The sequence below is a fragment of the Lissotriton vulgaris genome, chromosome 7, assembly GCF_964263255.1.
Source record: "Lissotriton vulgaris chromosome 7, aLisVul1.2, whole genome shotgun sequence".
In the NCBI taxonomy this organism is placed as follows: Eukaryota; Metazoa; Chordata; class Amphibia; order Caudata; family Salamandridae; genus Lissotriton; species Lissotriton vulgaris.
In genome coordinates, this window is record NC_141695.1 from 1,255,200,062 (window position 1) to 1,255,218,862 (window position 18,801).

Consider the following 18,801-nt stretch of genomic DNA (forward strand, 5'->3'; position numbering starts at 1 on the left):
TCCTAGGATGCTTGATTCTGGTCCAGTGAAGACATGGCCTGGCAGTTCAGTCTGGACTGTTGCCATGAGGCACAGGGTCAAGACTGATTTGCATATGACTATGTCTAAACTGGGGTGGCGTGGTGAGCAAAATAACAATGGATTAAACCCAGATCTGTGACTGGGGGTTAATGTTTGACAATGTTCAACATTCTGTCCATCATCTTTTTGTGTTGCAATAAATATATAACCAACAGAATGCAACTCATGTTCCTCACATGAGCATTATAAAGTGCAATGTGCATAGCTCCTTATCTCAATCACAAGGTACTCTCTTAATCATCCTTGCTATCGGGGTCGAATTTAGCATCTCCCAACCCACTGAGGCATCCTCTTAGTGGAACAAGATCTGCTTATCAATTCAAGATGCCACACTACAACTTGAGGGCGCGCCAACCTTTGTCTTAAAACACTAAGAGGGAAAAAGGCTATCCTGGATGTTATGCATGTACTTTATTCATGGCTTTTCCATTTCTCTGCAGTGGAGGTGTTCTTTTAAGGCACTCTACTTCGTGCCATTCCTGCATTTATGTCAGTGGTGCATGCCTGTAGTTGGTTGCCCTCTCTGGGCTTCTGTGCATCTGAAAGTCTTGGTGTACGACACTCTTTCTCGCTTTCTTCTTTGCAAGTTCCCCCTTTTCTTTTGCCATTCTAATCTTTCCATCTATCGCGCCATCTTTGTGCCTAACAGTGTCGCACACTCTGTGGTTGAGTCAGCATTCCCTTTTATCTATCCCTGAGTGTCACTGAAAGATCCTTGCTCTGTGCGCTCTCTGCCTGGACTGCGGTGTTCTGTAAGTCTTTATTTCTCTACCAACACATTGCAGAGGGAGGTGGGTGGCTCATATAGCCTCGATCACGAGTAGCTACTGCTACCCCAGGTTTTCCCTGAGTCTCTACGTGCCTCAGGGGTCATGAAAGCAGAAACACAAAGTAAGCATGGTCCTTATCCTGATGTTTTATTTCTGTAGATTTTAATGTGTGCCCTTCTAGTCCCTGAGCAGCAAATAGGAGGCAGCTGAGGTGGGGCAAGAGGTTGACTCTGTGATGTCATTAGTAGTAATGGGGGCATAACGTCAGTACTGCAACCCCTGGTATTTCGTAGTGTATCTCTGTCCATGGCTGCTCCTAGAGCACCACAGTAGTGAACATATTTACTAGAACTGGTTAGTGTACTGTGAGTGGTAGACAGAGCCTTTTCGGTTTTTGAAGGAGTCAATCCCGCCCCTGGCTGACTGTGCGTATCTTTTCCTACAACTCAGACTCAAATTCCACTGCATTAATGATACAAAAATTAGTACACACTTTATCTGGACCTCTACTACCCCTTTTGGGATGATGCATCTCATTTCGTTGTTACCTGCTAAAAGGACTGATGGTTCGAGTACGAGGTCCCATTGTTTGGCAATGCTCGAGGGCTGTGTCTCTACAGACGCTGCTTCTCATTATATCCCGAGCTGGAAAGGTGCCTGATCGGAACAGACTAAAGTTTCCAGAGCCTGCAAGATTTGGCCCTGGCACCCAAGAAGTCCCACTGAGCATTGCTCTTTCTAAGTTCGAAAAATGATCGTATGCGCAGGAATCCTCGATCCCTAGGTGAGTTTGAGGGGGCCCGGATGTTGCTGCTGCTATGGGTGGTCCACCAGAATTCGTGAAAACAGCATCCCGGGCAAAGTTTTCTGGGACATCAAGATTGGATCCACACTGATGCAAGGACAATGGATAGTCCAAAAGGTCCTGGCGATTTATTGTCGTGATGAAGCCCTGAGGGAACCTATAGTGCATTGGTGAGGCGAATACCTGAAGCATTGTCCTGTACATTGGGGATGCAGAGTGCTGGAGCATGCTGTTGTGCATTTGGGAAACACATTCCTGAGACACCATACTCTGATTCAGGTAAGAAGTATTCATAGACTCCTCATGGCGCATTCTGGGAACAGAGTCCTGAGATATCCCACACTGCTTTGCTGAAGGGGAGTCTGGAGGTTCCCCGTGGTAAATGGCTGACGTTGAATCCTGAGGCACACCATGCTGTATAGGCGATGTACAGTCCTGAGACAACAGAAGGGGCATTGCTGATGCACAGTCATGAGGAATACCATGCTGTGTAGGGGGTGAACAGTCCTGAGGCACTCCATGGTCCCTTACGGCTGCAGAGTCCTGGGCTTCCCAAATGTTCATAGGGGATGCAGAATTCTGAGCCACCTCATGGTGCATTGAGAATGCAGACTCCCAAAGCATGCGGTGGTGGATTGAAGAAGCAGACTCCAGAGGCGCCCCATGGTGCATTGAGAATGTACGGTCCTGAGGAACATGATTGTGCAACGTAGATGCCCTGTCCTGAGGGACTGTATGGTACATTGGTAAAGGACAGTCTTGAGGCACTCCTTCGGATGTTTGGGAAGCAGAGTCCTGATGCACTTCATGGAGCATTAGGGATGCAGTGTCTTGATGAACCCAATGTTCCATTATGGAAGCAGAATCCTGAGGAACCCCATGGGGCACTAGAGATGCTGATTCTTGAGGAAACACCTGCTGCACTGGGGATGCAGAGACACGAGAAACCACTTGGTGCATTGTAGATGCAGAATCATGAGGAAACGTATGGTGTATTGGGGTCTCAGAGTTCTTAGGAACCTTATGGTGCATTGGGGATGCAGAGTCCTGAGGACCCTCCTGGTGCATTGGGGATGCAGAGACATGAGAAACCCCTTGGTGTGTTGGGGAAGCAGAATACAGAGGGACCCCCTTGTGCATTGGGGATGGACAGACACGAGGAACCACTTGCTGCATTGTGGATGCAGAATCCGGAGGAACCATATAGTGCACTGGGGATCCGGAGTCCTGAGGAACCTTATGGTGCATTGGGGGTGCACAATCCAGATGAATCTCCACAGGCATTGGGGAAGCAGAGACTTGAGGAACCACTTGGTGCATTGTGGATGTAGAATCCTGAGGAATCCTTTGGTGCATTGGGGAAGAAGAGTCCCGAGGAACTTTATGGTGAATGAGGGATACAGTGTCCTGAGGAACCTTGTGGTGCATTAGGGATGCAGAGTACCCAGGAACCTTGTGGTGTATGGGGGATGTAGAGGTATGATGAACATTATGGTGCATTGTGGACGTAGAGTGTTGAGGAACCTCATTGTGCATTGAGGATGCAGAGTCCTGAGGAGCCTCATGGTGCATTGGGGGTGCAGAGTCCTGTGGAACCTCATGGTGCACTGAGGAAGCAGATTCCTGATGACTATTATGGTGCATTGGGGATGCAGAGTCCTGAGGAACCTCATGGTGCACTGGGGATACAGAGTACTGAGGAACCTTATGGTGCATTAGGGATGCATAGTCCTGAGGAACCTTATGGTGCATTGTGGATGCAAAGACATGAGAAACCCCTTGATACATTGGGGATGCAGAGGTCTGAGGAACCTCCTGGTCCATTGGGGAAACTGAGACCTGAGGAACATCTTGGTGCATTAGAAATGCACAGTCCTGAGGAGCACTATTGTGCATGGAGGGCTCAGCGCCCTGTGGTACTGAGGATCTAGAAGCCAGGCTCTGAGGTATCTCACTGTGCGCCAAGTATGTAGAGTCCTGAGATGCCCTACTGAGCATTGGGTAATCAGAAACCTGATGCGGTCCTTGGTATACTGGGGAAGGAAAGTTGTGAGGTAGCCAGGATCCAAAATCTCGAGTGTCACCATGGCACAATGATGACTCTTGATCTTGAGTTTTATTTTGATTATCTACTGCAGTCAATGCTCGGCTATTATTTAGAGATTGTGGCGAGCCACTGTTTTGTGTGTCCATCCTGTGCACAGTGAACGACCTGGAACTGAAAGAATTATGATGCGATAATGAAGAAGTGTTGTGGCATGTAGCATGAAACAGTGGGTTCTTCTGCAGTATCGGGGAATCTGAGTTCTGGATACTTGTGTCATGCTTTGTGTAAACAGGCTCTTTGGTATCTCCATGGTGCGATGTTGGTAAGACTTGGGCTTCGTGAGTTTTGGAGCTTGCCTTTTGGGGTGGCTTGTGGTGCACAATGGAACGCACTTCGGGTAGGGTGTTCTGATTTGTTGGGACAGAAGAGTCTTTGGTAGCTCCTGAATGGGTTTGAGAAGCAGGAGCGTGGACAGCAACTTCATTGTAACACTGTCCCGAGGAACAAGGGGCAGTGCAGGTCCTTTCTTCATCCCCATGCTTATGGAAGTAGGAGATACACTGTGACATGACCAATGGACTTGTCTCCCACTCCGTAGCGTTCAGCACTGTCCTTTGCACCTCACCTAGATTCTTATCAAAAGTTTTGGGTGTAAATGCACTCACACTGGATGTGGCAACTACCTGGCTAGACCACAAGGCAGACCGATGTTGTGACACCCCAAAGTCAGTTGATTCGGAAGATCCATCGCACTGCCACCGCTCCTGTAAGGGATCTGAAGACTCTGCAGAGTTGATCAGGTCTGACTGGGGATCAACCAGGAAGGACGAATCAGTCTGGAAGACAAGGCTTGCCAAATGAGGCTGAGGGTTAAAGTCCGTTGTTTCTGGCTGAGGGCTGTCAAAGCCAGTCAGGTTAGACTGGGGATCATCGGAGTCTGTGGAGCACAGGCTCTTCTCCAAAGCAAAGAGTTCCTCTTCGGACAGCACATAGAGCAGGTCACTGTAAAGGGAAAAGGTAAAGGAAATGCTGAATATCAAATAACTTTGCAGCAATTCAAGCATCATTCTAAACTAACCTAATTACACCCCCCCCACCCCCATATTCCAAAACCAGCCTGCTCTCCGAGAGCAAGGCACCTCTTACTAGACCGGCTTGTGGCCAGAGACCATCCCCAAAGCCCATTAATCAGCTCTGCCCAAAGATCTCCCCCTCCCAGGTTCATACCCCTCCTTCAATGAAATTTCCTGTCTTAATCATAATCGCGAGACTAATAATACGGTTTCCAATTCACTGAGTCCTTCCATCTTTTCTCCTTATCCCCATCTCACTGCCTTCTTAAACTTGTTGCAGTCATAAGACAGCTTCTCACATTCTTTCAAATATGCATAGGCTCTTCCTATTGGTGAAAAGATTTCTCTTGAACCTTCTTCTCCAGCTCATTTTGACCTATCTCCCAATCTTCTCTTAGAAATTATTTTTAAGGAAATAAGGTCTGTGGTCAACCTACCCCTTATGTGCATTCCAGTGTCATTGTCACCTCTTCAATTTAGTTTTTGAACTACCCGTTATAGTAAAGCCACCTTTCTCCTATTCACTAATTTTCTTCTGCTCATTATGAAAAAAAGCACTTGCCTCAACATATCATCTGCTTGTAATACACTCTATCAATTCATTCCCTACTCTATGTTGGCACCTCTACAAGGTGCTGTACAACTGCATCCTTAGGGCAGCCCCTCAAGACAGTGCAAACTACTTGAAAAAGCCTCAAACTGCATTTGTTAGAGAAGAGGAAGTGCTCTTCAAAGCAAAGTGCCATTTTGCCACAACAACTGAAGATCCTTGCACCATCCCTCCCTCTTCTCTTTTGTGTCTACGGTGGGTATTTTTGGTGTGTACTATACATAGACACGCTTGTATCTCTCTTCTTTTACACAGTAAGTCACTTAAGATGGTCACTTTTCTCTTCACTGTAGCATTCGTCGAGCCTCTGTCTTTGGACCTTTCTTCTTTACCATTTACAAATACTTTTTGGCTGCAATCATTTTCTACAAACGCTCACGTTTTTTCTGTGTTGGAGATCATAGATTTTCGCTCTTCTTCTCTCCTCTAGCCTTTTATCCATCCAGTCTTGGATGACCTTACACTTGTCATTTAAACCCTACTAAGACAACCTGTTTTTGTTTCAGCTTTTCTGTGCTTGCACTTACTCTCCTTTCTTCTATTCTATTTACCCTTTCCTTTCACCTTCTGCTTGAATCACTCAAGTCAATTTTGACCCACTGCTCATTTTTCAGTCATTATACAATCTCCTGCCTCTGCTAACATCAACTGCAACATTGTTCCTTTCCTTTCAGTCTACTATAACCCTCATTTTCTCTCATATCTCTCCTATTTGTACAATTTTTCTCAGTCTGGGTCAGTCTGCCTGCATCAGTTCTTCGTCCACTTCTATTGATACACATTTTTTAATTCATCATGAGTTTATTTAGGTTGTAAACCATAAAACAATAAGCAATTCTTAAATTAAATAGAAAAAAAATCATCATATAACAACTTGAATTACAGCAAACATATTTAAAAGATGTATCTAATAGGGACTCATCATTATAGAGGGAAAGAACGTTGTCTCACAATTAACACTTTACATAACTTTACATAATAAGAAATCCACTGAAATGTCCACATGAGATTACTATGGCACTTCTAATTGAGCACTTGCTCTATAAATATGTTTCAGAAATTTACAAATGGTGTATAATTGAACGAGTTAAGAAAATGTTCTAAAATATTTCAATGATTCTTTGTAAATTGTGATCCCAGTAGATCTGATAAGAGGATCTACCATTTTTTCTGTGATAACCCACACATGCAGGGCTCAACAGATTAAAATATGGGGCTATTTCTGTCTGATCTCCATAAAGCGTACACAAGTCGTACACTTGGGAATCCCTGCCACAGTGCTTTGGGGAACGTGCAATCAGGAAGTACCCTATAGCGTAATTTCATTAATAAAAAAAGTTATCCCCGCAAATTCACAGGTAATCTATGGGATAAAGTATTCAAAGTTCCAAATCATTTTTATTAGTAGAAACTCATTTACCGAATGCTTTTGCATACTCTGCTGCAGGAGCAGGTCTCAAAACCACCAGAGGAACTTGTGTTGAAGTTGGTACCATATTGGAGTTAATCAACTCAAAATCATCCTGTACTTGATGGATACATATAATGTACATTTATCACAAAATGGAACCACAGTAATGTCTGACTCTGTAGGTCATTTAAAAGATCTCCCAGCACTATTAATTAAATATGGCAGGTGCTTGTGAAAAAGTCACATTTTCATCCAATACATCAGGGGTTTCTTAGGGGGTTCTGGTAAAGGAGCAAATTTAAATTTAAATCCACAGTGGAAGAGTAAAGCTCTTTTTGGTAGAATAAACAGACTGTTGAAAAACAAACTTTCTAACATGTAAGTGCTTCACAAGTCACATAAACTCAAATTTCAGCCCCAAATGCCGCAGGTGCAGTAAAGATCTTGATAGGTTGTAATAAAGCCCAACCCCATGTCTCGTTGCAAATCATTCCCATTGCGCGACCTCTATGACTCAATAATGTAGAACTCTTATTTAGTATCCCAGCTCCTATTGTTCTGAATGTGAAGCCCTAGAAAATCAGAAGCAGAGACTCACAGCAAGATGGTATTGTCAAGAGAAATACCATTCAAAAAACAATTCTGGGGGCTAAAGGCCATATACTTTGTTTTGCTATCTGCTCCGTTTCAGACTTTCTAGTACTGATTTTATTTCTCAGTGTATTGGTTCTTTTTGCTGGCCACTCCAACCCAATTTATGAAACTTCTTTTTTTCTCTGCTTTATCTAAAATCTGTCCCGTGCTTTTTTACATCCAGTCCTTCCCTATTCTTTATTCAGATTCTCCTCCCAATTCACAACTTATGCCCAACTGTTAAATTCCTTCTTTTGCTCCTTCACCGTTCTTATGTCCTTCTCCGGTCTTGTTCTTGGGCTTTTGAATTTGCTCACTCTTTTAGTCCACACTACTCCGGCTTGATTCTGCTTGGTTTTTATGGAACATGATTAGACTTGCCAACCTAAAACCTTTCTCACAACCCATTGACCTTGTGTACTTGTCTATTTTACTTTCCTAATGCCCTGTTAGTTTAACGTTTGTTTGGTGTTTTGGCAAAAGTGCCTTATAAATTCAATAAAATCCAATAACTACCAAGGCCCTTAGGTCCAGCCTAACTCCCACAAAAACACTGCCAGAGATCAAACTGTATCCATAGTCAAAGATAATTCCTCTTCCTCCTAAAACTATAGAAAGGCCCATGGTTAGTGGCAGTGTTGATGATGCGGCACAGGCATTAGAGAGGGACCTAATGGCTAGCAATAAACTCTATCCCCCCCCAATAATAGGTGTCCTTCACATGGCATGTGCAATACACATCTGGCAAGGTGTGCCACGGTCTAGTCTGTGAAACGTACCCTCTGCTCTGATAATCATTGTGAATTGGGGACTGGCTTCCCACTAGCTCCTCTCAATAAGCACAGCTTGATAGCCAGCTGTGGGAGGGGGGAGAGAGATTGAGATTTTGAGATACCTAGACTGGAAACAGATCTAATGATCCTGCAGAAAGCCTGAACTTGCAGACTCCTACTATGTTACAGAGTGTACCAAGGATTCAAGATCTGTCCCTGGACAACAAGGCTATTAATCCACTAGATCAGGGACCAGCGTAAGCCTGCAAGTGAACCAGCAAAGAAGTGGAGTCCAACAAGCAGGACTAAGATCAGACAAAGACCCAAAGTGAAACTCCATGCAGTGACCTTAGCTAGCATCATCACCCTTGCAGTTCTGTATCAAAGGTCTGAAGAACATTTCAACCCACACCTCCATCGATTTGCCAAGACACAAGTACCAGAAGTAGCCACTATAATATACCTCAGATCCCGTATCCATATCTCAATGTCTTTGGCCCTGAAGGAAACCAAGGCCATCATCTTTGCAAGGATATCCAGAGTACCATCAAAAGACACGTCCTGCCTGCCCAGCTTCCATCGCTGTTGGCAAGTCTTTAAAACCTTCCCCTCAAAAGGCAGAGACAACCAAACATTTGGTGGCACCCTGATCCAAATTTTGGGGCCCAAAGGGGATCTCAGAATCAACTGTAGAAAAATCTGATCATGACGGTCAGTAACAAAGTTGAGGCTCCCTTGGGTGCTAACTGCACGGTGCCAGTCCCCACCAGGCACACATGGGACATTCTGCCCCTTCAACTGGTGACATTGAAGTAGAACTCCTATCCCTACAATGCAAACTGCCATTAATGGATCCCACAGCATTAGGTTGGCAGCTTTGAACTGAATTTGTTAAGATGCCCACATTTCTGTCCCACAAAGCCTGAACCTGTGGCCGCTCATTCGTGTAAGGAGCATGCCAGTATATATGTTTGACTGTGGTGTCTTCTTGGGTACATTTTAGACACAGTCTTTAAAATGTGTTAAGCAGCGTTTTGCTTTCTAGGAACTTCGCAGTGTCCTCCACAGATAACTGGGGACGAACTTGTGCAAGCCTTTAAAAATAAGACAAAGTGTAAACACATTTCTTTAGCTCACAGGAAGCAAACTTGTGACATGATCTCTATTTTTTTTAAACCAAAGATTGCATGTATGGTGGCATTCGGGTTAATTGCAGTAGCTGTTTTGAGTACTGTGGGAGACGATCATAAAAATAATTAGAATAATAAATGTGTGCTTAGGTAGCTACGTCCAAAAATTGTTTCCATTTCTTTAAATAAAAAGGGACACAGGGAAGATAGCTTTTCAGCACGAAGAAGCGTATTTAACCACTCATCCTGTCCCAGACTTGGAGAGCTGATGCCACATTTGGATCTAGGATTGTATATATATATATATATTTGTTACTAGCATAGCACTGGAAAGAGACTATGCTATTGTTATTGTTAATTGTGATTTATAGAGCGCTTAAGAACCACCAGGTCTCTAAGCGCTATGAGAGCGAAGCTACAGCGCCCCGGGTAAGTATGATATCTAACTAAGTGGAGTTAAGCCCAGGCTTCAGTGAACAGGTGGGTCTTCAAAATATTCCTAAACGATAGGAGGGCCTCCTCAGATCGAAGATAGGGTGGGCGCCTGTTCCACAATTGTGGAATACAGACGGAAAGGCCCGCCCTCCTTTCCTCGAAAGATTGAACCGCAGACAGGATAATTGATGCCCTGCAGAGGATCTTAAAGAGCGACTTAGGACATTTTTCACAAGGCACTCTTTGATGTAACTTGGGGCTTGTCCATATTGAGCCTTATGGGCAAATCAGAGTCCCTTAAATTTGATCCTTTGCTTTATGGGGAGCCAATGAGGAGGTATTATGGGTGGTAAAGTAATAAGCTGAAAGCAACTCTCTTCACCAAAGATCAGTTTTAGTGTTGAATTCAAGCCACCATCCAATGTTAAAATGCAAACAGGTTATCTTGTGTAATATTTAGACTTCGCTATCTGTGGGATATTTAGTTGTTAAATTAGTGATATCCGCATAAAATTGTATGTAGGTGATACATTTGCCTCTAACATGAAAAAGGGGAGTAGATATGTTTTAAGAAGGAGTAAACCAGATGTTCTCTATGGAAGTCAATATTCAAAGCTTATTCGACTGGAGACGAAGCACCAATTTTTGTGTGCTGCAACATTCCTATAACAGTGTATCCCAACCAGGATAAGGTGGGCAGCCCACCAACCTATAAATCAGACACTTATTTTCATTGCAACAAATAAGAAAATGGATGAGGTTTTAGTTTGTTGAGCAGGATACGATGTTCTACATGAGAACAGAATAAGCCAATAAATATTGTTGCCCCTCAATTTTACTTCAAAAACCTCCCTTCATTCGTAAGGAATAATCAGTTGTAAGAAGCAGGAAAATCGTCAGCCTCTAGGAACAAGGGGTATTCTTATTAGTTTTGACAGCAGAAGATCAAACAGCTCTGGTGGATCATATTAAATCTAACAATTAGGAACACGTAGGTACCCATCTACTTTACCCTCCATATTAGTACATGTTTTAAACACTACAGAAACTGGTAAAAACTTTTGACTATATTCAGCTTCCACTATTATTTTGTGTGCATAGTATTTTGAAAATACATATATCTTGCACACCTGGGCCTCAAGCTGTGGAACACCCTCCCAGAACTATTGAGAGGCTGTACAGTAAATCCAGAGAGTCCAGGAAGAGTTTTATAAGATGTATTGGGAAGACAGCACAGCACCTGCCTTCAGTCAAGGCAGTCAACTCCCAAGTCCCAACAATTGTAGATCAGAACATAAGCAAAGAAACTTACAGAACAGTGACATTAGAAAGACAACAAAACCCTTATAGAGATCCTACCTCCAATGCACATGAATATGCAGCAAGCTGTTATTCATTTATGATCATCCGCAGACAACTAAAGACCTGGTTGTTTTAATCTAAAGTGACATGGACAGACCCACCCTATTGCGAAATCACCGGGAAACCCCTAGTGGGTAGCTGTGTGCTATATAAAATGTAATAATAAAAATACCATGTTTTCAGCAACTGTCAATCCGTGATCAATCAACATTTAGCAGAATATAAAGGAAACATTTTATCACCTCAGCTAATAAATGTCATACAGTCTGGCACTGATCTCTCGTATATATTCAAAATTATATTTTAAATATATGTCAGTAGAAAAATCAAAAATCCTCCCATGCTATCTTATCTAAACATGTTCCCTCCTTCTCCCTAACTAGACCCGTCTACTCTGCTCTTGCCAGATTAGCTGGGGAATCTTTCTCTCATCAACTGGACATTGAAGTTAACTGTAATCAACTGATTAGGCCTTCAACTTTGGTGGATATTCACGTAATAGAGGTAATTATGTAAGGTATTATCTTTACGCAAAAACTGTGTAATTTGGAGCTCCGTGTTGGATTAGTCAATTTTGTGCATTGTGCGCTGAGAATAAGAAATAACTATGGGTCTGTATAATGCACTTTGATGATTGTATTTGGCTGCCTTTGTACGGGGCGTGGTTTTTAATTTTTTGTCTTTTAATCTTTATAAGTTATTATTTTTATTATTATATATTTAATTTGTGCTTTTATGGCTCTCTGTGAGACGAATAAAGCTTATTCCACTGACTGTAAGGTATTGTATGAGGGGCTCCTAGGTTGCCTCAAAGACCTTGCAGATATAGTCATAGATAGTTAGATATATATATTATAAGCTACCTTTTCCAAAGTCATATTGTGCCATAACTCAACAATCCACATTGCCCTGATAGCGGTTCCTTCTTATACCAGAACCTGGCAATTAGAAGCTTTACTGTCCCCAACATATGAAAGATTACTGTGTCATATCACCACATTACCAGTGCAAACTCTGGGCTATGTGACATGAGTATCCCTACAGTTTTATCAATATGACTTAGCACCTACTTCCAGAAGATCAGAATTTGTAAGCAACTCCACCAGATGTGAAACATTGAACCCATCTCTGTTTCACACTGCCAAACTGTGTCTGAGCTATTAGGATAAATAAGGTGTAAACCTGTCCGAGGTTAAATACCATCACATTCATACTTTTCATTCGGTTTCTCTGTGAATTAGGCACCACATACCCTTCGTGGAGGTGCTGTGTCTTTTACTCCATGCCTCCTTAGAGATCACTGATCCAAGTTCATGTTTCCATTGTATTTGATATTTCTATTTTACTGGCGATCTCATGCCATTGCTAAGTATATTATACATCATGAAAATTAAGCCTTTTGTAGATTCAAAGTTGGAAAGATATCCTTTGGTTGAAAACCAGAAATGTTTTTTGTTGTACTGCCTAAGAATTAAATAAAGATGTTAAAAAAAAGTAAAAAGCGGGAACGATGTCTTTCAAAGTGGGTAAGCGGTCTATTGACTGCCTATTTGTTTTAAGGGTGTAGTACCCAATGCCTCCATTGTGCATATGTGAGTCTATTTTGTTCTGTTAGTTTAAAGTCCTGTTTACAATCATGGAAGGATTTGATTGAGCCTCTGTGAAACAAATCTTTGAGTACAAAACATTCTCCAGATCTCTATCTGTTGTACCATTTTCCGTCTAGCGCGTGGGTAATTAGTAGACTACAGTGTGAGGGGTTGTACAGCAATGGGAACAGTCAGTCCCTTTTTAATGCTAGCATGTCCCATATTTCTAATCCTATTATAGTGATTTTAGGTATAAAGAGGTTAAAAGTATGTGTTCTCTAAACAACCACAGGATGCTCCACTGTGATCTATTGGCTAAGGCATTTTCCCTGTGAAATCAATTTTGTTTCTCATTCGCCCATGGACCCATTATACACAAGTGGCAGCATAGTACTAGTTCAATATATATAGACATGCCAGTCCTCCCCTTTCATTAGGTGCCATGAGTAGGAATTCATTCAGTATCGCATTGCCTTTGGCCTACACAAATTATAATGGGGCTTTTTGTAGTCTCCACAATTCCAGCATCGGAATGTCTGTAGACCGTGATTGGAACAAATACTTAAGCGGAGGGAAGACGTTAACCTTAATTATATTAATCCTATTTAACCATGACACATATAAACTCCTCCAATGTACTATTTATGTAAGAATTTGTGTTTTTAAGGTAGGCTAGTTAAGTTCTGTCCAGTCTGTTACGGAACTGGAAATAGTGAGTTCCAGGTATTTAATAGAAGGCTTAGCCGAAGCCAATGGGGTAAGGTCCCTAAGCCAGTGTTTCCCAAACAGTGGGCCACACGCCAAAATTAGGTGGATCGCGAAAGACCTAGCAAAAAACAAAGATGTCTTTACATTCTGTATTTATGTTGTCACATTTAATGCATTTCAAAGACAGAAGTAAAATGTCAGGGTATCTCCTAAGCTGTTTGTTTTAACATGTGGACTTGTGTCCTCCAACTTTACAGTCAAAGAAAGAAAGTAAAGTAGATAATGTAACAGTCTTCCTTGGCTATACGAAGTGTGAAAGAAAAGACTGTAGAGTGTAATCTTTTCATAACAAAATGTAAATACCTGTAAATGAACTGTGCACATTCAGCAGTTAGGAAAGCAACATTGAAGCACTTTTTTGTGACTCTGAAGAGTGATGGAAACAAACATTTTAATAGGATCAGAACAATTTAAGACACCTTACTTGGTGACACACAAATAATAAATATTTGCTGAAACCGGATTTCCACACATTATCATTTGTGTGCAATGTAGTTTTATTGGAAAACGTTGTCTGTGCAAATTTAGTGACCATTTAAATGAAAGGTATTCTATATTTAAATGATAGTGCGCTATCACATGATGCTTTATTTACATTAAAATACTGTCCACCTCATTTAAAGTTAGGTGGGTCCTGAAAGTTTGTCGTACTAAAAAGTGAATAGTGGTTCAAAATAGTTTGGGAAGCACTGTGCTAAACACTTGTGCCTGACCAGGCAGTACACTAATAATAAAGATTTCAGATGTATCGAATTGATCTTAAATCCAGAGGCCAGCTCGATTTCAGCACAGTTTATTCATCTGAGCTGGGAGGCTAGACGGTGGTTCCATGATCATAATTAGCATGTCATCAACAAACAGGTTGATCTTGTGCTGCTCTACAGCCTCAAGCATTCGGGGCCCGATGTAGGTGGCCGTTTCAGGCCATTTACCGATCGGTAACGGCCGATTTCGGCCGTTACCGACCGGTAAATGGCCAATCGGTATGTAGGGGCCTAAATCCAAGGCCACATGTAGGTAAATCTACATTTACAGAATCGGTAAAATTCCCGATTCGGTAAAATACCGAATCGGTAATTTTACCGATTCTGTAAATTCCATATGTAGGTGGGACTCTTCTGAGTCCCAAAGGCCTTAACGAATCGGTATTTTACCATGAAATCCAGACCTGCCCCTAGGGCTTGTATGCCTGCCACATGGCACCCAATCCTGTTTAGGGGGTGCCAGGGGGTGTCAAAGTGACACCCCCTGCACCCTTGTGAAATTCGGTATTTACCGATTCGGTAAATACCGAATCGGTAAAGCCTATTGATTCCTATGGGCTTTGAAGCCCATAGGAATCAATAGGCTTTACCGATTCGGTATTTACCGAATCGGTAAATACCGACTTTTACCGATTCGGTAAAAGGGAACATCTGGATTCCCTACATACCCACCCCTCACATTTACCGATTCTTAATTACCGAATCGGTAAAATTCGGTAATTAAGAATCGGTAAATGTTACTTACCTACATCTGGCCCTTGGTCCCTGATTCTAGGGTCTTCTTTAAAAGCAAAGGATAGGGGTTATATCACTACTGCAAACAAAAGGGGGGTAAGGCACACTCCTGCCTTGTGCCTCTACCAAGTGTTTTTTACTGTAAACAGGTGCTATTGACCCATACTGTTGCAGTTGGGAATCAATAATTAGACAGAATCCATCCCTTTATTCTGGGCCCTGTGAAGCCACGGCTCACTCTGTCAGACATTCACAACAAACAATGGGGGTAGGGTCTAAGGGCGAGTTTACCGACCAACCAGGTGCATGCCCCAAAATACAGTATTATCACTACAGAGAACACCTGGGGGTCAAAAATAAGAGGTGGATCATAAGACCAATAGCAGCACAAAAGACACCAGTGAGTGAGCTTCGATAGCGAAATGCCGGCCGAGGTAAGGCTCAAGAGCAAATGGAGAAATAGTTCCCATCAGAAGCCACTCTGTACCGCCCTTATTCTCATCATCTGGGTTCTCCTTACCCAGGAGACTGAACGGCCGGTCAGGTGTTACCGTAGCCGATATGTGCGAGATAAGGGAAGTGAATGAAGTACAAAGGATTAAGGTGGCTACTGTAGAGGCAGTGTTGTGGTGGGAAAAGTGCTAAGTGAGGGGAGAAAATGTAAAATTAGGTGGTCGGGTGGACAAACAACATTTATTAGTGTCCCCCAATCCCTAAAATTTAAAAAGCAAGTGTAAGTGCGGGTTCCAAATAATCACCGTACTATATGCTGGTCAACATGTTTCTGCATTATTCTGAACAAAGTTTCAAATGCGTTCTTCAGGACCGAAATTGTAAAACACTGCTACTTAGATTTTGTGAAATTAAAACCAATATCACCTGATCTTCAGGTACAAACTCAACCGAATACTGTTGCGTCGCACGATATTAGATCCACACAAAAAGACAGACAAGATAGAAAAGAGAACATGGTTGAGTCATATTCCCATGATTGGTATACTGTGACAAAAAAGACATGTATAAAGACAAACATTGTCGATTAGCAGACTCACCCAAATCTTGTGGTTGAGAGGCTTCACCCCACCTGGCCACAGCGCAGGTATGAGGAGCACCGCTCTACAAAGAATTCATAAGTAATGCCTTTAGAGCAATAAATCAAAAGTTTAAAAATGAGTTCACATCGTGGTTAATGGTTTGATAAGTCCTTCCTACTCCTCATTTAAGAATGTGGAGCATCCCACTACTACTCAACTCCATCAATCCAAAAATGGCTGGCCAAGAGGAGGTTAGCTTGGTCATAGAGGGGTTAATCGTTATATAAACTACGCTTATCAGCGTGTGTGCTTTGTAATCAGAACACCTCCAGAGTCAAGCGCTTTTAAACAACATACTGTTAGAAAAATATTGAGCCTTGTGAACTCAAGTCAAGCGCTTTTAAACAACATATTGTTAGAAAAATATTGAGCCTTGTGAGCTTAAGGCATCCAAACTCTGGGGCACTGGTTTTAGCGCGATCGTTGTCAAAATAACTGACGTGACAGTATTAGTTGTGTTGGCCGGGTAAAGATACTCGTCTTACTAACAACGCGCTATGATTCTGGAAAAGGCAGACACTGATTATAGCGCGATCGTTATCAAAATCACTAACGTGACAATATTAATTCTGTTAGCCGGGTAAAGAAACTCGTCTCACTAACAACGCGCTCTACTTCTGAAACAGGCAGCAGGGTAAAGAAACTCGTCTCACTGACAACGCCCTCCGATTCTGAAACAGGCAGCAGGCTGCATCAGCGCGTATACCTAGTAACGCGAACTAACAGCGATGCATTGTTTGGGCTTCAAGCACAGAGAGCCTGCTCGCTTACCTAATCCGTCGATGTCTCCAGGCAGTCAGCTGTACTGCTTGGGGGGGCACCGGCGTTACTGTGGACGCGACTGATATGCACTTCCTCGTTGTACAAGGAATAATGACGGTCACGTGGTACAATCACATGACCACAGGAATGCTGGGAAATGTGGTTCCAACTGAGATCAGTGTGTAAATCAGACAATGATTAGGGCAAATATGTACAGTAATGAGTATCTAGGGAGTACAAAAGAGTAGTCTATGGCCTAACAAACGCCGAGGCAGAGTTGCTAGTGAAAACCCAGAGGGTAGGTATATGTGTATGTTTACAGTAGAGGATCATAGGGACATCCAAGGGATAGGTTCGTTTAGTCCCTCTTTGTCACTGTTAAGACGGTATACCCACTTTTGTTCAATTTTGAACAGGAAACGGCTGATATCAATACAGGACAAGGGTATCAATGGTTGCTCAAGAACAGTCCAACAGAAATCTTCCGGGCCATGTCCCTTTTCCAAGAAATGCGCGGTGAGGCGGGTGGCTTGTTTTCTACACCGCACCGTGCTTTTGTGCTCCTGTAGTCTCGTCCTGATTTTGCGGGTCGTCATGCCTACGTATCGCAAAAGGCAAGGGCAGGTAATCAAGTATATTAGGTTGCTGCTGTTGCAGTTGGTAAATCTCTTCTGTATCCAAGGGCGATTAGTCCCAATGTCAACCTCGGTGGATTTCCTGGTTTGGGGACAAACACTACATGCCCCGCAGGGGTGGTGTCCAGATACTGGAGGTAAGTCCCACAACGTGCCAACTTGCCTGGGTTCTTTGTTGCGTGGGCGGGTATGGACCAATTGGTCCTTAAGATTTTGTCCTCTTTTGAAGGCAAAAATAGGGGGGGCAATGTCATCATTTTCAGTCTTTAGGATCGACCAATGTTTCTTTATGGTTTTCTGTACCAGGTTTGAGCGTGTGTTAAATGTATTCACAAAAGCAATACGGTTTGTCTTATCTTTGGGTGGCTGTATCTCCAAGAGGGAATCTCTATTATTATTGGACGCCCTCTTCTTTGATTTCCGAATGATCTTTCTCGGATAGTCCTTTTCACTCAGTTGGGTTTCCAAATTCTTGGAGTGAATTTCAAATGTTTCTTTGCTGGAGCAGTTCCTTTGTACCCTTAAAAATTGGCCGAAGGGCAGGTTGTCTCTCAAGGCTCGAGGGTGACAACTGTCGTACCTTAGTAGGGCATTCCTAGCCATGGGCTTCCGATAAAGTTCCGATTCAATGCCATTGGCGGTTGCGTGTAGCCTCAGGTCCAGAAAGGCAAGTGAGGTTCTGCTATGTTCAATGGTGAACTTCAAGTATGGATTCTTACTATTCAACCAGCCATGGAATAGTAATAGGTCTTCCTCTGTGCCGCGCCACACCACCAGAATGTCATCAATATATCGTTTCCATACATGTAAAGACGACATATATGGATTGGTGGGCGTCAGAACCTCCTGCTGTTCAAAATGATGAACATAGAGGTTCGCCAGGCTCGGCGCGAAAACACTGCCCATGCTGGTCCCGGACGTCTGCAGGTAGATGGTCTCCTCAAAGCGAAAATAATTTTCTTTCATCGCAATCTCGGCAAGTTGCATAATGAAACTTGTGGGCGTGATAGATTGATGATCACTCTGTTCCAATAGGGCACCTACTACTTCTAGGGTCTCAGTCTGTGGAATGGACGTATATAGAGACTCTACGTCGAATGACACCAAGATGTCTGTGTTGATGTCATATGGTATAGTTGGTAGTAGCCTAAGAACGTCTTTTGTGTCCTGCAGGAAGGTAGGCATAGCCTTCACCATAGGGTTCAGAAAGTGATCAACAAAAGTTGATAGGGGTTCTAAAACAGAGCCAATGCCAGAGATGATAGGCCTGCCAGGTGGTGGTCTCTGGGGCTTATGCACTTTTGGAAGACAGTAAAAGTACGGG

The 18,801-nt window shown here is 42.9% G+C and overlaps 1 protein-coding gene across 4 annotated transcripts in view; it reads right to left on the reverse strand.

The window, feature by feature from the left end:
- LOC147703343 (uncharacterized) overlaps positions 1-18,801 on the reverse strand; it is a 210,328-nt gene that overhangs the window by 17,050 nt on the left and 174,477 nt on the right. For all 4 annotated transcript variants that reach the window (XR_015297575.1, XM_086931788.1, XM_086931787.1 and 1 more), the window contains one exon: positions 1,400-4,705. Coding sequence is in view for 3 of the 4 variants with exons in the window: in XM_086931788.1 (XP_086787914.1) it covers positions 1,400-4,705 (3,306 nt within the window). In the remaining variant the exon portion in view is untranslated. The remainder of the gene's footprint in view (positions 1-1,399; positions 4,706-18,801) is intronic.